The following is a 15,464-nucleotide window of genomic DNA, read 5'->3' on the forward strand; positions in this document are numbered from 1 at the left end:
CAGTGTCGGTTAGCTGGCAGTTTTTTGAGCACTCTTATTTCCGTGTGATTTCTCCTGTGACCAGAAAGATGTTATGAGAGAAGCAGGCAGCTGTGTTACCCGTCACCGCTACAAAACAACACCGGGAATGTGCTGAAGTTTCAGTGTGCATCACCAGAAATCCAAACACAACGTTTACTTCCCACAAGTAAAAGTTACTTAATACTCTGGATATTAAGGAAGACTACGTACAGAAGCTCAGGAATTGGGAATTGTTGGTATTCATGGAGAAAATACAGAGTTTATTGATTTTGTACAATTATGGATCGTGTGATGTGCGCTATTACTGATTTTGTTATGATGAGAAATTCAAGTTAATTGATTATTTTAAAAGGTTTATGCTTTACTTGTTCTGCTCATTTTGATTTTGTTGTGAGAAGTATAATTTACTAAGGCAAAAGGGGAAGGTGTATATAAGCTTTTGCTTCAACCTACACCCTTTCAGTTACTTAGTTTAACTGACAAATCAATTTTGTACTGAAAAGTTTCTCTTTTTTCTTTGTACTGAAATAAAGTTATTCATTCATTTTTCTTTTGACAACATACTGTAACATACTGTACTAGGAAAGAGCATGGATTGACTTTTTGCTTTGAGGAAAACATCATTCGTTCATTCACTTTCTATACCCATTGATGTTACTTAAGAATCACGGGCAAGGTGGAGCCTATCCCAGCAGTCAGTGGGCAAGAGGTGGGGTACACCCTTGACAGGACGCCAATGTATTGCAAGGATAGGCAAATATCAATTCATGTAAATACAGTGAAAGCCAGGAAGAACTGAAATGTTTGAAGGCTTTGGAAAAGCCTAGGCATTAATACTGTAGCATGAAGTTACTGAATAGGCAGACAGATGGACATCAAAGAATTAATCACCTCAGTTTGTAATACAGTAACTCAAAAAGCAGAAGGATCTCTGACCAACCTTTTTTGGACATGTCCGAAACTGTATAACTTTTGGTATGACATATTTAAGTGGTTTTCTGATGTGTACTGTTGGGGAAAGTGTAGTGACATGGACCCACAACAGGGGGCACAAATGAACGGTCAATAGATGAGCCAAAAGGTAACAATTTAATGTTGTGAATGTACACAATGATTATACAGACAATCACAGAATCTGATAACAGTCAATACACCAAGGTGACGTGTGGGCAGGCTCGAGGATAGAAGACGTCTGTCCTGAGAAGAGCCGGGACCACACGATTTCCACCGCCACAGAACCCGGTGAATACTGGAGCCGCCAAGTCCCGAATTCCCAGGTGATCACCGTCCCCGACTGTCGGATCTGGTACTGCTGGCGAGGAGCACAAACAGTGAGATATGGGTGTGTGCACACCCAGTAACAAAAACCGTCAGAAGATGGAAAGTCACCTCCACCTCTAATCACACACTCGTGCAGCTCCTGATAAACCACCTATCTGGTTTGGGTGTGAAGCGAAGCTGTCGCTGTTCACACCAAACGCCAATCCAGCAGATAAGGCACACCACAGGAAAACGGCTGCAAAAGAGTTCAGACTATTATTCAGTATTAAGTCAGCAGAGACATTACCTTCACAGGTAGATGATATCTCGGCAACGAGGTGGAGATGACGTCCGGTCTTTATGGAGTGAGATGATGAAGTGTAGATGGGTGACAGCTGTCAAGAGATAATGAGTGACAGCTGTCACCCCCGGCTGTGTCCGTGGCGGCAGCGCCCTCTCGTGCCTGAAGCCCGCACTTCAGGCAGGGCGCCCTCTGGTGGTGGGCCAGCAGTACCTCCTCTTCTGGCGGCCCACACAACAGGACCCCCCCCCCCCTCAAGGGGCGCCTCCTGGCGCCCGACCCGGCTTATCCGGGTGACGGCGGTAGAAATCGGCCAGGAGGTCCGGATCCAGGATGAAGCTCCTCTTCACCCAGGAGCGTTCCTCGGGCCCATACCCCTCCCAGTCCACCAAATACTGGAACCCCAGGCCCATCCGATGGACGTCCAGGAGCCGGCGCACCGTCCAAGCCGGCTCCCCGTCGATGATCCGGGCAGGAGGCGGCGCCGGTCCGGGAGCACAGAGGGGTGAGGCGTGGTGAGGTTTGATTCTCGACACATGAAAAACCGGGTGGATCCGCAGTGAAGCTGGGAGTCGGAGCTTCACTGTGGCAGGACTGAGGATTTTGAGGATCTTGTATGGTCCAATGTACCTGCCCTTGAGCTTTGGGGAGTCCACCTGGAGGGGGATGTCCTTCGTGGATAGCCACACCTCCTGCCCGGGCTGGTAAGCAGGGGCCGGGGACCGCCGGTGGTCTGCATGGGTCTTCGCCCTCGTCCGGGCCTTCAACAAGGCAGAACAGGCGGAGCGCCACACCCGACGGCACTTCCGTGGGTGGGCCTGGACCGAGGGCACACCGACCTCTCCAAACACACCTCAAATGGGGAGAGGCCGGTGGCAGAGGACACCTGGCTGTTATGCGCATACTCGATCCAGGCCAGATGTTCACTCCAGGCCATCGGGTGTGCGGACGTCACACAGCGCAGGGCTTGCTCCAATTCCTGATTGGCCCGTTCTGCCTGTCCGTTGGTCTGCGGGTGATACCCGGACGAGAGGCTCACGGTGGCCCCCAGTTCCCAGCAGAAGCTCCTCCAGACATGTGAGGAAAACTGGGGACCACGATCAGAGATGATGATGGTAGGTCTCCCATGCAGACGGACGACGTGGTGGACCAGGAGGTCTGCAGTCTCCTGGGCCGTGGGGAGCTTCGGGAGGGCCACGAAGTGGGCCGCCTTGGAGAATCGGTCCACTATTGTGAAGATGGTCATCATGCCCTGGGACGGCGGGAGGCCCGTGACAAAATCCAGACTGATGTGGGACCAGGGGCGATGAGGCACAGGAAGTGGCTGAAGAAGTCCCTGTGCCTTCTGGTGGTCTGCCTTGCCCCTGGCACAGGTGGTGCAGGCCTGGATATATTCCCGGATGTCGGCCTCCAGGGACGCCCACCAGAAGCGCTGCCGGACCACTACCACGGTCCTTCGCACCCCCGGATGACAGGAGAGCATAGAACCGTGACAGAAATCCAAGACAGCAGCCCTGGCCTCTGGTGGGACGTAGAGCTTGTTCTTCGGCCCAGTTCCGGGGTCCGGGCTCCGTGCCAGGGCCTCCCGGACGGTCTTCTCCACGTCCCAGGTGAGGGTGGCCACGATAGTGGACTCTGGAATGATGGGCTCCGGTGGATCCGACAACTCAGTCTTGACTTCATCTTCATGCACCCGGGACAAGGCATCCGATCTCTGGTTCTTGGTCCCGGGGCGGTAGGGGATTCGGAAGTCAAAACGCCCGAAGAACAGTGACCAGTGGGCTTGCCTGGGGTTCAGCCGCTTGGCGGTCCTGATATACTCCAGATTCCGATGGTCAGTGAAAACCGTGAATGGCACAGACGCTCCCTCCAACAGGTGTCTCCACTCCTCAAGAGCCTCTTTCACTGCAAGGAGTTCTCGATTGCCGACGTCATAGTTCCGTTCAGCTAGGGTCAACCTGCGAGAAAAGTAGGCACACGGGTGAAGAACCCTATCGGTCTCTCCGCTCTGGGATAGCACGGCTCCTATCCCTGAGTCAGAGGCGTCCACTTCAACCACAAACTGGCGGCTAGGGTCGGGCTGCACCAGAACTGGTGCAGATGAGAACCGGCATTTCAACTCCTTGAACGCGGCTTTGCACCGATCCGACCAGGTGAAGGGGACTTTTGGAGAGGTCAGGGCTGTCAGGGGGCTAACTACCTGACTGTAGCCCTTAATGAACCTCCTGTAGAAATTTGCAAAGCCGAGGAACTGTTGCAGCTTCCTACGGCTTGTTGGTTGGGGCCAATCTATCACCGCCGCAACCTTGGCCGGATCAGGGGCGACGGAGTTGGAGGAGATGATGAACCCAGGAAGGACAAAGAGGTGCGGTGAAACTCACACTTCTCGCCCTTCACAAACAGCCGGTTCTCCAACAACCGCTGCAGGACCTGACGTACATGCTGGACATGAGTCTCAGGGTCCGGGGAAAAGATGAGTATGTCATCCAGATATACGAAGACGAATCAGTGCAGGAAGTCCCACAAGACGTCGTTTACCAATGCTTGGAACGTCGCGGGGGCGTTAGTGAGGCCGAACGGCATGACCAGGTACTCAAAATGACCTAATGGGGTGTTAAATGCCATCTTCCATTCGTCTCCCTTCCGGATCCGAACCAGGTGGTACGCATTCCTAAGGTCCAGTTTGGTGAAAATTTGGGCTCCATGCAGGGGCGTGAACACTGAATCCAACAGGGGTAAAGGGTATCGATTACGAACCGTTATGTCGTTCAGCCCCCTGTAATCAATGCATGGACGGAGTCCGCCATCTTTCTTGCCCACAAAAAAGAAACCTGCACCCATCGGGGAGGTGGAATTCCGGATCAACCCGGCAGCTAATGAGTCCCGGATGTAGGTCTCCATTGATTCGCGCTCAGGACGTGAGAGATTGTACAGCCTGCTGGACGGGAACTCAACGCCCGGGACCAAATCAATGGCACAATCGTACGGACGGTGCGGGGGAAGGGTGAGCGCCAGATCCTTGCTGAAGACGTCAGCAAGATCGTGGTACTCAACCGGCACCGCCGTCAGATTGGGAGGGACTTTAACCTCCTCATTAGCATTTACACCGGGAGGAACCGAGGATCCTAAACAATTCCGATGGCAGGTTTCGCTCCACTGAGCCACAACCCCAGACGGCCAATCAATCCGGGGATTGTGTTTAATCATCCATGGGAAGCCCAAAATCACGCGGGAGGTAGAAGGAGTTACAAAAAACTCAACAAAAGACGGCTTGTGCCTGACCACGCCCTTCGCCTCGCTCCCGTCGGCGTTCTTCTAACCGATTGTCCAATCGTATAACCAGATCGATAAGCTCAGCGAAATCCCGCGGTTCCTCCTTAGCCACCAGGTGCTCCTTCGGGACCGACGACAGTCTGTTTATGAAGGCGGCGCGGAGCACAGTCATATTCCAGCCGGATCTCGCAGCCGTGATGTGGAAGTCGACTGCATATTCGGCTGCGCTCCGGTGCCCCTGTCTCATTGACAGCAGCACGGTAGACGCGGTTTCGCCTCTGTTAGGGTGATCAAAAACAGTTCTGAGCTCCCTCACAAACCCAGTATAAGAGGCAATGAGCCATGAACTTTGTTCCCAAAGCGCTGTAGCCCAAGCGCGTGCCTCACCTCGAAGCAAATTAATCACGTAAGCCACCTTACTGGCATCAGACGCGTACATCACGGGACGCTGTGCAAAGACGAGCAAACACTGCATAAGAAAGTCCGCGCACATCTCCACACAACCTCTGTACGGCTCTGGGGGGCTTATGTATGCTTCAGGGGATGGTGGGGGGGGTCGTTGAATGACCAGTGGAATGTCTGTATTCGGCACCGGGTCGGCAAGAGGAGGAGCTGCAGCAGCGCCCTGAGCACACGCTTCCACCTGCGCGGTGAGAGCCTCCATCCTACGATTAAGGATGATGTTTTGCTTGGTCATCAGGTCCATCCGAGCGGTAAAAGCGGTGAGGATGTGCTGCAACTCACCAATCACGCCTCCAGCCGACGCCTGTGCACCCTGTTCTTCCATTGGCTGTCCAACAGATGGTTGACGCCCCTTGGGATCCATGACGTGGCCGAGATATCCTGTTGGGGAAAGTGTAGTGACACGGACGCACAACAGGGGGCGCAAATGAACGGTCAATAGATGAGCCAAAAGGTAACAATTTAATGTTGTGAATGTACACAATGATTATACAGACAATCACAGAATCTGATAGCAGTCAATACACCAAGGTGATGTGTGGGCAGGCTCGAGGATAGAAGACTTCTGTCCTGAGAAGAGCCGGGACCACACAATTTCCACCGCCACAGAACCCGGTGAATACTGGAGCCGCCAAGTCCCGAATTCCCAGGTGATCACCGTCCCCGACTGTCGGATCTGGTACTGCTGGCGAGGAGCACAAACAGTGAGATGCGGGTGTGTGCACACCCAGTAACAAAAACCGTCAGAAGGTGGAAAGTCACCTCCACCTCTAATCACACACTCGTGCAGCTCCTGATAAACCACCTATCTGGTTTGGGTGTGAAGCGAAGCCGTTGCTGTTCACACCAAACGCCAATCCAGCAGATAAGGCACACCACAGGAAAACGGCTGCAAAAGAGTTCAGACTATTATTCAGTATTAAGTCAGCAGAGACATTACCTTCACAGGTAGATGATATCTCGGCAACGAGGTGGAGATGACGTCCGGTCTTTATGGAGTGAGATGATGAAGTGTAGATGGGTGACAGCTGTCAAGAGATAATGAGTGACAGCTGTCACCCCCGGCTGTGTCCGTGGCGGCAGCGCCCCCTCGTGCCTGAAGCCCGCACTTCAGGCAGGGCACCCTCTGGTGGTGGGCCAGCAGTACCTCCTCTTCTGGCGGCCCACACAACAGTGTACTGTATAACTATGTGTTTGAATCTGTTCCGGAGATTGCATTGTTTGGGATTTCTCCTTCACTACTTAGAGTGTTTCGGTACAGAGCACAATTATGTATGGGATGGTAATTGCAAAGAAATTGATTTTAAGACTCTGGAAGTCAGATATTGTGCCTCAGTTGAAGACTTGGTTGAGTGAGCTCATTGGTATTTTACATATGGAAAAAGTTTGATACGGTATAATGGATAATCATAATAAATTTCTGGCTCATCTTTCTAATTATGGCACTGACCCTGACTGGTAAGGAAGTTTAGAGTGCCATCCACCTCTCATTGTTAAGTATTTGTGTTAAGATGTTACTGTCATTGATGCAGCAGTGTACTTATTTATGCTTTAAATATGCCCTGTGGGTTTGTCATGTTTTTGGTTTGTTTGTGTGTGTGTGTGTCTTGTTATATACAAAAACTTAATAAAAATATTATTAATGATCCACCAAACAAAACAAAACAGTAAATACTATCTTGCAATTTTGTAACTGGAGATACAAAACGCAGAATTTGCACTGTGCACAGTTTCTTCAGTCACAGCCACAGAAGCCTAAAACTTTTTGTAGGTTGTCTGGGTGTCTTTCCTCACTGTTCTTCTTGCACAGTCACTCAGTTTTTCAGAACTATCTACTCCACACAGATTTACCATAGTGTCATACTGTTTGTATTTCTTCATAACTGATGTAAATAATGTTTAAGACATATTCAGTGACGTGGAAATGTTCATGTATCCATCTTCTGATTTGTCTGAAGAAAACTGGCAATTAAAATGATTATTTACAGGTATTATTCGTATACCAAAGGGGCTGATTACTTATGCAACCAGTCATCTTGGCTTTTATATTTTTAATTAATTTATATCAAGTTATAGAGATTTGTTTTCAGTTTGAGTTTAAGGAAGATAATTTTATAAATTTTTATATTGAGAAGGCTGATCTATTTTTTGAATTTGAAATGTCATAAACAAACTAAAATGCATGAAATACTAAGGGGCTGAATACTTTTGCAAGCCACTGTATCTTGTTACTGTCAGTACAATGAAATTTTTGGCAAATTGTCCAAATGAAAAGTCATTACTAAAATAATAGATTCCCAAATGTTGCCAATTAACAAAAATCAGGACATTGTAACAAGAATAATAAAGATCATCATGATGTTTTATGTTATTTCAAGTTTTAAAAAATGCAACACTTCTAAATATATAGCAGTTGTGTTGTTTGTGAGGTGTATTTTTTTCTGTTGTAAGGTGGCTATGAGCTGACGACTTGTTACATACCTGACAGCAAGGCAAACTGACGATGAAGCTGCTCGATGATGTCGACCGCCAGCAGGGGCCTGATCTCCTGCTGCATAATCTCATCTGTCAAGAAGAAGAGGAAAAAAAAGGCATTAAAAAAACATGTGACACACCCCCTCGCCTGCTGCACAATATAATTACTTCCACCACAGAGGCTGTGTTTTTGCCTTGATTGTTGGTTTGTAGGAATGATTACTTAAAATTACAAGAGGACAGAACAGAATGCAATACATACATACATATAAATATATACATACATACATACATACATACATACATACATACATACATACATATATATATATATATATATATATATATATATATCCTAAACTGTTTTATCAGTTACAAACACAAACCACTATAATTCAGCTTTACTCAGTGCGTAGCTTAACTGCACTGTAAAAATAAGTTTGAATGGTCACATTATGTAGCTGCTGTAATTACACCTCGGAGTACAAAAGTGGTGAATAAAACAAAAATGACTAACATTTGTTTTGTGGACATAGAGGAAAAACGTATAGAGACATTAAAACCAAAAAGGATTAATAACATAAGCAGTCTGTTGAGTTTGCGAATCATGTTGGGTTGTGACAGAAAATTAAGAACGCACAACAGTGAAGCACAGAAGATTATTTGTTTCATCTTAATTGCAAAGAAGAAAGACACATGATGGGACAAATGAACCCCAAACACCCTCTGCACTCCCCATCTCAAAGTTACCAAACAAGCTAAAGCTAACAAGCTAATCTTGGAATTGGGCTGTCAGGAACTGAGGTGTCGAAGCACGGCGGGCGGATGGACACAAATGCATGACTCAGACAAATGATGAACAACTAATAATGAAACCTAAAATCCAAACGTGAGTGAAACAAAATAAATTCATGAAAGAGTAGAAACAGAACAACTGCGAGTGACTAAAGTGATACTGATACAACATGGAAAATCACAGCTGAAGAAAAACTACCACAAAATAGAACACCTATAAAATGTAAAATAAACAGAGAGACAAGACTCAAGTATGATAACTGAACATACATAATAAACAGAAAACCAAAACAGAAACTATGAAGTAACAAATAGAAAATCAAAACTGATGATCAAAGAAGTGGCAAAGAGGAGGACAGGGAAAAAAGATGATGCCCCAGGGCTGGATTAGGGCCAAAACCTGACAGCACCCCCCCACCCAAAGCAGCTGACCCTGGCAGGCCGAACCACCCCCACGACCCAGAGAGGGGCAACCACAGACACAGACAACTACGGGTGGGCAGGAGGGGGACCGGAGGAGGGAAACAAGGCAACCAAATACCAGTGGGATCCACACTATCCACCCTTAGCCAAGGAAAGACGAGGGGAGCAACCGACACAGAGATTCTCCAAAAGACGAGTGACAGAGCAACAAGCGGGGGCCAACCAGGGCATGAGGCCGGAGAGCAGAGGTGAAATCCGGGGGCTGACCGGCGGAGGGGGGGGGGGGGGGGGGTTAGCAGTAGACAGACAGAGAGAGAAGAGAGAGAGGAAGAGAGAGGACAATGACTGATAATAGAGAGCCTGGCCTTTAATGGAAGCATTATCAATGTACCTCTGTTCTAAGAGCCCGCTGACTCAGCGAGGATATTAAGAACAGCACGTCCCAGACGGAAATGCACTTCGTGGGGTTTAATCTATCGCTCAAAACATAACAGCTGCCATTTAAAGTCTTCTTTCCAAAAACTGTCTTTTTAAGAAAAACTACAGATCATTATTCGCCAGTTTTTCCAAAACTGATCATTCCTTTTACAGTATGTCATCAATAGTGTCTTGTGATAGCACCCCCCCGCCCCCGCCCTCCCAAAATAGACAGTTAACATATTAGAAGATGGAAAACCACATGTACACCTAGAAGGGCATTTAGTATATTCCATACCTCTGCCAAGGTCCGATAGCCCATTTTAAGTGAATTTAGACCCCTAACCATGTTCCAATCCTTCATCCCTTCTCATGGGCCACCTGTGCCTAAAAATACCTTTTTTGGCTACCAGATCTGGTTGTACGCTGATATGGACAGACAATCGTTGGATCCTGAACATGACACTGATGATTCATTTTCTAAACCCATTTACTACAAACAAGGGTCACGGGGCAGCGGAGATCCTGTCCAGGTTACCCTCGACAAGACACCAGTCTATCGCAGGACCACACATAGACAAACAAACTCATTCACACTAACACACACTATGGTCAACTTAGAGTCACCAGTTCACCTAATCTGCACATATGTGTATGTGGGAGAAAGCCAGCGTACCTAGGGGGAACCCACGCAAACACCACACAGAAAGGACCAGGTAGGAAGCGACCCCACAACCTTATTGCTGTGAGGCAACAGAGCAAACCACTAAGCCACTGTGCCTATACTAATTCTAGTGCATTGCCCATGGGGATCCACAGGCTCTAGATTGGGTAGTGTTTATAAAATAGTTAGCTGACATTTTTCAAGGGTGGTAATAAATTATGCAGAGTTTCTATAATGAGTTAGAATGGACTGAGAGTCAAGAATGTTTTTAGAAGCTTCGACCTTAGACCTCAACCGTTTTTATTAGAAGAATTCAACACTTTTTTCAACAAGAATTCAACTATTTTTACTATAAATTGTTTAGGTTCTTGTTATCATATAGACACTATTCCGATTATTATTATTTCATTTTATTATTACTTCTATTTTGTCATTTGATGTTTTTTAAATAGACCACAATGGAAATAAGTGTTTTAACTTTCTTGTGTCATCCATGTATTTTTAACATATACATAATTATATTATGTACTTACATTGAACTTAATAAAATCACGCATGCACACATGCTCGCACACTTTTAATATATAGATGATTTACCATCCCATGCTGGAATGGCATGCGAGTACAGAATGTTAATATCAACATCCATTGTTCAGTGTTGTTAACTAATATATGTAGTTTCTGTACAAATATTACTCCCATCATCTTCCTGCATTCATCCATGACCCAAAATACATAAGCATACCAAACGGCAAATGTCAGCACTTGACAATTTGTCTGTGATCAAAATTGCTTGCATGCACGCTTAATTTTAAACACCTACAAACAGAGATGGTGGTGGAAAACATCACTCATGGTAATGGCAACATGCTACTTAACTAAACTGACTCAACCAATTTAACTACAAAAAACACAATAAATAAATTACATTAACAACACTGTTAAACTGAGATGAACACATACGTCACTTGGCTATTATAATATAGATACACCATTCTTTTGGAAACCAAGATTTTTATCCTTTTCAAAACAGTCAGAAGTTATGAGGCCATAAAGTTACACAACACAGATAAAATTTAATTTAATGCAAATTGTATTTTACATGATAATGAAATCTGATAGAGCTCTTATTATATTTTTTAAATATAGACACAAAAAATACATCAGATCCCTGCAAGCTGCACAGGTCTGATGTACAAAAAAATAAAAAATAAAAATTTGTCACACAGCCAAAGCAGCTCATGTAAGGAATCTGGGGACAGCTGACTTCAATGGGCTTTTCAATATTAAATTCAAATATCCACAAAATCCACAATCCAGATGAGGTCCAGATCAAACTTTTCAAGGCGATAGTGAGTGCCAGTCTGCACCTCACTTTCAAATATGAGAGTGACTGAGGCATGTTTAATTAAGATATAATGTAGACATGTACATTAAATGGGGTTTTCAATGTTAAATTTAAATGGCCACAAAATCTGTAATCTGGATCAGATCCGGATCAAACGTTGTCATTAGGTAACAGATACCATCCTTCATAATGCTCTCGAATATTAAAGAAATTTGATCTTTTTTGACAGAGTTATGAATTTTTGAAAATTCATTCAATGTTAAAGATAGGGATTTTTCCAATTTTCCAAGCTTTTTCCTAACTTTGCCTGTTGACCTATGACCTTGAAAACTGAGTCAGTTCTTATCTATCAGGATATGAATCGTCAGCAAAAATTTCATAATGATATACAAAAAAATTAGGGGCTCCAGGCTGTTCACAGTCAGACAAACAGGGGCGATACCATTACCTCATCCAACTTCATTGCCGGTGGTAATAATTTCCATTCATTGAAAAGTTGGCTCAGTTCCAATGATTAGTGCAGTGTGTTAAATTCACAAACTGTCACTCAGATTTATGCTAAGCTATGCATTAATGCTAGTCTGAGTTGAAATGACTGAGATCATGCAAGTTGCATTTGGACTCGGGCTGATACAGATACGAGGGGCATGATACATAAACAGACATGTAATAAGATATTTATCACACATTACAACAAAAATAAAGAGCAAGAACTATATAATTATCATCAACTACAACTCATTTACTCACTACACCAGCAATGTTCATTCAATACTTGTGCTAATAATAAATAGCATAACACAATAGGTCTGATCTATATAATCATCAAAATAGTTAATGAATAATCATACACATGAATCATGTAGAAATGTAAATTACTGAATGTTTGGTGACACTTTACTTGAAGGTATTGTCATAAAAGTGACATGTTACTGCCATGGAGGTGTCATAAACATTATGTCAATGTCATAAACATTTATGACTGCTGTCATTAAGTGTCATTTGGTTTTAATGATGACAAGATGACATTTTTTGGGTAATGTTGATTATAACAACTTGACTTTAATCAAAATGACATGGCCTTTTTGGTCTTGGGTTGTATGCCAAGTTGTCAACTTGTCATTATAAAAACTGAATGACACTTAATGACAGCAGTCATAAACATTTATGACATTGACATAATATTTATGACACTGTCATGAAACAGTTATGACAGTGTCATGTCACTATTATGACAATACCTTCAAGTAAAGTGTTACTGAATGTTCTTATGTCTCTCTATAAAGTCATGAGCGTCCACTAACATCTTGACATCTCACAATTTCATTGTAAGACTCAAGTTGTAGAATTTTCCCTGCTAGGGAGGCTAAAACTCTCTCACCTTGATCAGAAATCTTGGTTGAATGAAATAATCTGGATCCTGTATCAGGATCCTGCACCAGTCACCAGGGTAACACAAAATGGGGGGGTGTCATTCGTGGGGCCAAGAAATGGAGGCTCCTGATTGGATGAAAAGCAGGATGATACAAAGCCTGGTATTTTCAATGTCTTTTTTGTATCGCCCTCTTTTAAGATTTGTATCGCCCTGATTTTATTGCCACAGTTTCCAGGGTAGTAAAATTGATGGAACAAGTGTATGATTTATCAGCCCTATTTTTCCTTGTATCTCATGAGGGCTGGTTTATGAGTACAGGGCAGATTTTTGTTGTAATATGTGATAACTATACCTTTATTGTCCACAGAGTGGAAATTCATCTTTCTATTGGAAACTCAAAGTTCTGTTCAACTTTGTATTCATTTAATATTATTATGAGGTGTGCCCAAGTGGTTAGTGCACTTGGCTCAAGTGCAGAAGGTTCCCGGTTCAAACCCCACCCCTGCCACATTCCTTCATGTAATGTGGCGTTAGGTCACGAAGGGCATCTGGTGTAAAATTTGTGCCAATTCAACATGCAGATCCACTTCGGATTTGCTGTGGTGACCCCCAAGTGTAAACAAAGGAGCAGCCAAAGGGACTTCATTATTATTTAGCAATAATGGATAGTTAGGACTAATACAGGATCCTAGCCACACAACAGAGATGTGGTTGCTGAGGATGGCTACTCAAACTACTTTACTGTACTCCAGTTAACTTGGTCTAAAATGTTATATTGCTATGAACCATGTCCAATGTCTAAAGACAAAAAAACCATTACACACTGGCCTGTTGCAAAGCATTAGAGTATTTGTCTGTCATTAAGTGGAAAAAGTGAAGTTCCTTCGTCAGCTTTTTAAAAGTGGAAGAAAATATTTGAGAGACTAACTCACAGCACTGACACACAGTAACGGAAAAGACTGGCAGAATGGAAAAAAGGGAGAGAAAACAACGACGACGTGTCACATTAAGTTTAAAAAATATTTGGGCAGTGGGACAGGGTTGCAGTACAGGTCATTAAGCTCACATCTACTATATAAGAGTGTCTCGGAACAGACTCTTGTGCAGTGGGTGACCACATCCACAACCCTACGGAACAATCCTGGGTCCTCATTGGCAACCATCCAGGCAAATCAGCAGTCTTTTAGAGTAACCACTCATTTGACACAAAGGCATTCCAGCGGCACCCAAAGAGTCTCTACAGAGACTTTCAAAACACATCCAGTCATCGTCTTAAGTCACTACTCCAGTAAGACTGCCAAAGCTTGATGCGACTCAACACCAAGACGCAGAAGGCTACTTTCTGTATGTTTTCAACTCATTGGAAATTTTATTAGATATAAATGTTGTTCAGCTGATATTATACAGCTGTTGTCACATTTAATATTTCAGGTAAACACATGTTCATGAGAACTAGGATTTGATTGTGCGGAACCGTTCTATAATAGGTTTCTCAATAACTGACAGCTATAAAACAATAAAATGTTTTTAGAAATTTATTAGATGGTAAAACAAACCCCCACTGCCAAAATACTTTCACTTGTAGTGCATTAGATAACAGAATATTTACAGAAAAATCCTTCAAATGGTCATACAAGCACCAATGTTGGCACAAATACTCCTTAACGTTACTCTTTTGAAAAAACTGAGTACCACTTGAATTTTCAATAGGCAACCAGGTAGGGGTCAATTTAAAATTACATACCGGTCAAAATTGAAAAATGTTACAGTCATATTGGAAAGCTATACCACATTATTTGTCTGATCATAAAGACTCCAAAAAGGTATAGTTTGGACTATCTATGACTGAACATTTAATTTTTGAATTAAATGTTCCTGAATGCTTGAAAATGCTTCTTCTGCAACCTGGACCAAAAATATGCTCCAGATCAAATTCACAAAAAGAGCATCAGAGATTTCTGACATCCGCCGATCTGGATCACCGCCAAAATTCAGTGCCCCAATATCTGTGGTGCAAATTTGGTGAGAAACTGAAGTAGTTTTGATGTAATCCTTCAAAGCCATCAAGTGAAATCTTGATCCACAATCCGGATCACCTCAAAATTTAATGGAGTCTTCCATGGCCTAATATCTATCCGTAGTGAAACTTTCATCAAAATCCATTCAGCAGTTTTGAGGTAATCCTGCTAACAGACAGAAATAAAGGCAGATGATTGTATTATGTCCTTGGCAGATGCAATAAGATCTTCATTTTCGAGGACATTATCCATTCTTATTTTCACCAAATTTCATCATCACCCTCTGAAAACTTGAGTAAAATGCTATATTCCAAACATTCTTCTGGATTTCAGTTCAAGAAAATCTTCCAGATCACCTCCAAAGCAAAGTTATTTCACTGGTCACCTAACTTTATTGAAAGTTGTTAAATACATTTTAATTAGAAGAAGAAGGGCCTTTATTGTACATGCATTCAACAAAATTTGTCTGCTGCATTTAACCATCTTAACTGCAGTTAGAAACAATCCAACCACTAGGAGCAGTAGACAGCCACAGTCCAGCACCCAGGGACCAACTCCAGATGTAGAGACATTGCCTTGGTCAATGACAGATCCTAAATAAGCATATTTTGGGAGGAAACCTATACAGGTAC

General features: G+C 44.0%; 1 protein-coding gene across 9 annotated transcripts in view; it reads right to left on the reverse strand.

Annotated features, from left to right (window-relative positions):
- Nucleotides 1-15,464, reverse strand: part of mcf2l2 (MCF.2 cell line derived transforming sequence-like 2) — a 373,245-nt gene that overhangs the window by 302,106 nt on the left and 55,675 nt on the right. For all 9 annotated transcript variants that reach the window (XM_034180353.1, XM_034180346.1, XM_034180350.1 and 6 more), the window contains exon 2: nucleotides 7,799-7,882. In XM_034180353.1, coding sequence (XP_034036244.1) covers nucleotides 7,799-7,882 — 84 coding nt within the window. The remainder of the gene's footprint in view (nucleotides 1-7,798; nucleotides 7,883-15,464) is intronic.

This window comes from Thalassophryne amazonica, chromosome 10 (genome assembly GCF_902500255.1).
Source record: "Thalassophryne amazonica chromosome 10, fThaAma1.1, whole genome shotgun sequence".
Classification (NCBI taxonomy): Eukaryota; Metazoa; Chordata; class Actinopteri; order Batrachoidiformes; family Batrachoididae; genus Thalassophryne; species Thalassophryne amazonica.